The sequence below is a fragment of the Equus asinus genome, chromosome 27 (assembly GCF_041296235.1).
Source record: "Equus asinus isolate D_3611 breed Donkey chromosome 27, EquAss-T2T_v2, whole genome shotgun sequence".
NCBI classification, from domain to species: domain Eukaryota; kingdom Metazoa; phylum Chordata; class Mammalia; order Perissodactyla; family Equidae; genus Equus; species Equus asinus.
The window spans coordinates 32,023,310-32,028,440 of NC_091816.1; the positions used below are offsets into that span (position 1 = coordinate 32,023,310).

Below are 5,131 nucleotides of genomic sequence, written 5' to 3' on the forward strand. Positions count from 1 at the left end.
GGAGAGTGGGAGACCACACAAGGTTGCATGGCATGAAGTGGTGCATTTTCCCAGGGGGAAAGGGAAGTAGTTTCCCCAGATGAAGGCGGGAGGGCTGTGGCGCCAGGCAAAAATTATAGGAATGTTACAGAGCCTCTACCCAACCTGGAGCTCACCCAGTTAGAAAGATGGGAACCAAACAGCAATCAAGTGAAAATATACAATATGAGGGTTTTTTGCTAGTTTTGCTTTATTATTTGTTGAGGACTCAATAAGATCCCTATGAGAAAAAAGACAGAGAGGAGGTAGAGAGAGAATAAAACATCCAAACAAAACGCTTCAGAAAGACTTCAACACTCCCTGGGCGTAGTAGGTTCGATCCATGGTTGATTCCCCATGGGCAGGCAGCATGGGCGGCCATTTAGACATCTCCCAACGTGGATTTCCGATTCGATGCAAAATTTCCGGCAGGAGCCATTTGGACGCTCACAGACTTCCTTGAATTTGCCTCTGGCTGCACAGAGAAGAGGGTTGTTGTAACTATTTATTAGTCTCCCTGAATTTTTATTGAATTATACGAGGTAGTGTCTGGAAACAATCTCGTGTGGATTTTTGTTGTTGTTAATTGATTTCTTAAGCCAAGACTTAAAAATTCGCTTTCACACAAAAACTCGGATTTTTTGGCAGTCTTGAAAAATCTGGCAACATTGGGTGCGTTTAAGTAACCTGGTAGCCCTTCCCCCTTTAGAAGTCCTAGGGCATACACACTTTAGCTTCTCCCAGGCTTTCTGACTCCTTGTTGTCTCCCAACACTGATGGCAGAGATCAGCTTTTATTAATAGCAGTTTTTACTGCTGATTTTCTAGAGTGGAAGAAACTTTTTAGAGAAGAGAAATCTCTCCCTCTTTAGATATATATGTGCGTGTGTGTGCGTGTGTGTGGGTGTGTGTGTATCTTTCAAAAGTGGAGCTGAAATATAGATCTAAAAAGATAATATACTTCAAGGAAATTGTTTGAGAAGATATTTTTCTGGGGGAAAGGAACAATTTTCCTATATGTTCAATATGCAAATAGTGTCCACGTCAGTATTTCTTACATCCTGATGCTTCACTCACTCCTTATCTCTCTGGCACTGGTCTTTGAGGTTGCAATCCTGCTCCAGAAACCATTGCATACACTAGGAGTTCTTTTTATGGGCTGAACAACTATACCTGTTAAAAACATTGAATGGTATTTGATTTACATCCTAATATATTACTGTTCTGAGAATGAGCCACACACGACAAGGTGCTCAGTTTCAGAAGTGGTTTAATTCTGAGCAGTATCCAGATGTAACAAAGTGCATGCTTTCCATGAGTTTATTAAGCTGTTTGCCGACAGTGAGAGAGATATCAAAACCAGCACTTCCAGGTTTTTCTGTTCTAGAACACAAAGGCCAATTCTTGAATAGCTTCAGATCAGTACAGGGCATTTATGCATTCAATAAATGCCTATTGATTCAAATTGAACTGAAATTCAAATGCATTGAATTGAATTTAACTCTTCTTCACCAACCGATTAGTTAAAGGATATGAAGATCAAATATGCAACATCATATTTTTACCTAAAATGTGAATTGGGAAATAACATTAAGGGTATTTTTTAAAAATCAATGATCATGCTAAGGGTTGAACACTATGTAGAATCCAGCTGGAATCTGAGTTTTTCATTCTCTGGGCTGTACATCTCTTCCTTTCCTCTGTAACTAGCTCAACTATTGTCTATACAGGCCTCAATTACCTTGGGCTATCTTTGGCCTACTGCCACTCGAAGGGTCATCTGGGATAACAGAGGTGAAGCACAGACCCGTTTTGTGATAGGTGATGAATCACTCATGAGCATCCCTTTATTCTGGTACTTCTGGCCTTCTCCTGTGGTGTTGTTTCCCCACCTGAACTCACTTCTTGAAGAGTTCCTTGAAGACAGGAAGCACATCTTATTTTCCTCTGTGTGTAAATCCTAGAACCTGGCTCAAGTCCTGGCATGTAACAGGTATGCAGTAAATAATTGTGGAAGAATAGGTTGACATAGAGCTATTGAGCTATTTTCCATCCTGGAGTATGTTTGTGTGGAAATTAGTTGTCACTCTAGGCTCACGTCTTGGAATTATGTGTGCCGTTTTGCTGCAGCTGACTACTGAGCATTCAATTTCCAAATCACAAAGGAGCTTTGTAAAAACGTGATGTACTGTCAGGCGTGTATAAGAATCCAGGTCACATTAAGGGCATTTTTCTTATGTTTTTGTTTTTATCAGTTCTTTGCTAGTGAATCTTGTATTTTACATATTGTGGGCACACTGTCCTTTCTCGCTCTTTGCTTGGGAAACAAAAGTTAGAATTGCAATGAACACAATAGCTAATCTTATCTAATTAGTTTTCCTACAGATGAGGAAATGAGACCGAGGGAAAGGAAGCTGCTTGTGCCCTAGTCACCTAGCAATTTAGTGCGGGAGAGGAGAGGGGCAGAGGTGAAGCTGTGTGTCCTCAGCTCCATTCTGTTTCTCCTCTTGCCTCTTTATATCCTCCTCTCCTCTCCCAGACTGCCAAAAGAAAACCTGCCCATGGCCACCAAAGGATAGCAGGAGAGAGCCTGCTCCCCTCCACACCCCCGCAGACTGTGCTGTCTTTATTAGTGTCCCATTTTTCCTCCTCTAGACTTGGTGCATTCCATTTTGGCTGTAAGTAATGCTTTGCCTCTGCTTTCTAATCATCATACTGTTTTTCTTTATTTTGGTTGAGTGACAATGAAAGCAAAAAACGAATTAGTTTTCAAAATTTGGAAGTTTAAAAATTTGGGGGGCCGGCCCGGTGACACAGCGGTTAGGTTCGCACGTTCTGCTTCTCGGTGGCCTGGGGTTCACCGGTTCGGATCCCAGGTGCGGACATGGCACTGCTTGGCAAAAGCCATGCTGTGGTAGGCGTCCCACATATAAAAGTAGAGGAAGATGGGCACGGATGTTAGCTCAGGGCCAGTCTTCCTCAGCAAAAAGAGGAGGATTGGCAGCAGTTAGCTCAGGGCTAATCTTCCTCACAAAAAAAAAAAGAAAAAAAAGAAAAAGAAAGAAAAGAGAAAAGCATTTTCAAGTTAATTCATAAAGTATTCAGTGAGTTTCTGATATATCAGCTCTTCATAATGGGATGGGGTAGCTTAATTAACCCCCGCCCTGGGGGTATAGTTCCACATCAGTCTGTCATGCATCCCAAAGACCTCATGAAGCGTAGGGTAGTGTATATACTTAACACATATGCAAGTGCACACACATGCACACACAAACACGCACACACAAACTGTTACTGAGGGAAAGATACAGATGAAAACCTTGCATAGATGGCCTGAAACACTCTTGTACTGAACTGATCCCATGACTTTCCTTCTGGAGCCCGTTCCTACCATCAGATCCTTTAAGACGAAGTGCCTTAAGTTTTCAAACCTTGTGTTTCTTTTGCCTTTTATCTTTCTGTTGGTCATATTTTATTGCTCTTGTAGCTCTCACTTATGAAACTTCTTCATCCTTGTGCCAGTGCTCTATTTTGGGGGCTTGTTGACTCGTCCCTGGACTCTATAGCAATCAGAGTAACTGGCCTATGACTACTTGGGAGTGAAGGGCCATCATATCTGTTTTTCTTTGTAGCCTACTTCCTAGTGAGGGCCTCAAAGACAGTGGATGCTTAACAAATATCTGATAAACTGTGTTCCCACTTCTAATCTCTCCTACTTCAATTGTTCCCCTCTATTTCTTCCAGATTAGTTCTCCTGAAGCAAAGTTGGAATTGCCTTACAAGCTGCCCCTGCTCCCAAACCTGAAGTACCATCTACCCATTAGCAGTAAGCAGTCCTTCAAAACAGATTTAGACAGGAAAGTCTGGACTCGCCAAGAATACACACGCCTCTCATTATATTTTCTGCTGGAAATTTTGGGAAGTGTCCTTTTGGAAACCACATAAAGCCAAGCAATCAAGAGTTCCTTAAAATGTAAGAGGATTGTCCACATTCACACATTTATGACTTCCCAACTCTTGCGGCCCTGAATTCTCAGGAAAAGATAAGAAGATATTTCACTCTATATGGAGCAATAAATTGCCTAATCCTCCTTGGATCTACATGTCCAAGAGTTATAGGGATTTTCCTGATCTATTTTGGGTGTCTTGTCACTTCTTTGGTGAAAGCAAGGAGAAGCACCCAGCTATATCTGTGCAGGTACCTTACACAGTGATCCATGTTTGCATGTGAATGCAGGAGGCTATGCTCCTTTGCGGTATCCTCTCTGACTCCAGTGTTTAAGTTCTCCTTTAGAAGACTAGATGTTGAAAAGGAAGAGGAAAAGCCAGGGGTTTGGATGAACCCTCAAGGGACAGAATCTAGCCTGGGGGAACCAACAGTATTAATGGGCAATAGGTTGGAGATTTTGTAGATTCAGAGGGAGGCTGTCAAGGAAACCCCCTCAGCAATCCCTCTACCTGGGCTCCTATAGCTTTGGCATAGCTCTTATGCTAGCATCTTAGGATACTAACTTTTGCCAAAAGTAAGTAGAGGCATTTTGGAGACCAAGATTTAGTAGAATAATGCCTCATTTTTTGTTATCTAGATCTAGAAACTGCTAGTAAACTTGCCTAATTAAATTCATCTTTAGTGATGGAGCAAAGGTTTTAAGCACTTGAAACACCCCTGACTTCATTTCCTCTAACTGAGAGTTACTATGGAGAACTAAGGAGTCAGGTGGCTACAGGTCTCTCAGCCAGGGGGTCTTCCAGATTTCCTGTGAGACCCTTCCTCAGGGCATGAGTGATAGTGACTTTGCTCTGAGTACTGGATCCCCATAAGGTTGCAGGCATTCTACTGTTACCAAAGCTTTAGCAAAGTTTGTTACCTGGGAGCACTTGGCTCATAAAGAAGAGAATGGTATAAATGAAGACAGCAATCCTCCTGCCTGAAGAGAGGAGAAAGCTTGGCCGCATTTCCAAGAGGCAGAGAAAACTTCCGTCTGCGGTTCTCTAGCGCCAGCGGAATGTCTTTGTCTGGATAATAAGTGCCCTTCTGTACCTCATTAGGGAGATTCGTGGATGGAGGTGTTCTATGCAAACAGAACGGCCTTCATAAGGAGACCGAGAATCCT

At 42.4% G+C, this 5,131-nt stretch overlaps 1 protein-coding gene across 1 annotated transcript; it reads right to left on the reverse strand.

Annotated features, from left to right (window-relative positions):
• Nucleotides 1-224: 224 nt before the first annotated feature.
• DEFB108B (defensin beta 108B) lies at nucleotides 225-5,131 on the reverse strand. Its single transcript, XM_044760459.2, has 2 exons — nucleotides 4,886-5,131; nucleotides 225-493 (listed from the first exon to the last, which is right to left on the reverse strand). The coding sequence occupies exons 1-2, from the start codon at nucleotides 4,971-4,973 to the stop codon at nucleotides 330-332; spliced, it is 252 nt and encodes an 83-aa protein (XP_044616394.1). The 5' UTR covers nucleotides 4,974-5,131; the 3' UTR covers nucleotides 225-329.

Coding starts and splice junctions, on each gene's coding strand:
- DEFB108B (XM_044760459.2), bottom strand. CDS start 4,973: ATGCGGCCAAGCTTTCTCCTCTCTTCAGGCAGGAGGATTGCTGTCTTC. Junction 494..4,885: donor TATGAGCCAAGTGCTCCCAG/GTAACAAACTTT, acceptor TTCTCTGTGCAG/CCAGAGGCAAATTCAAGGAA.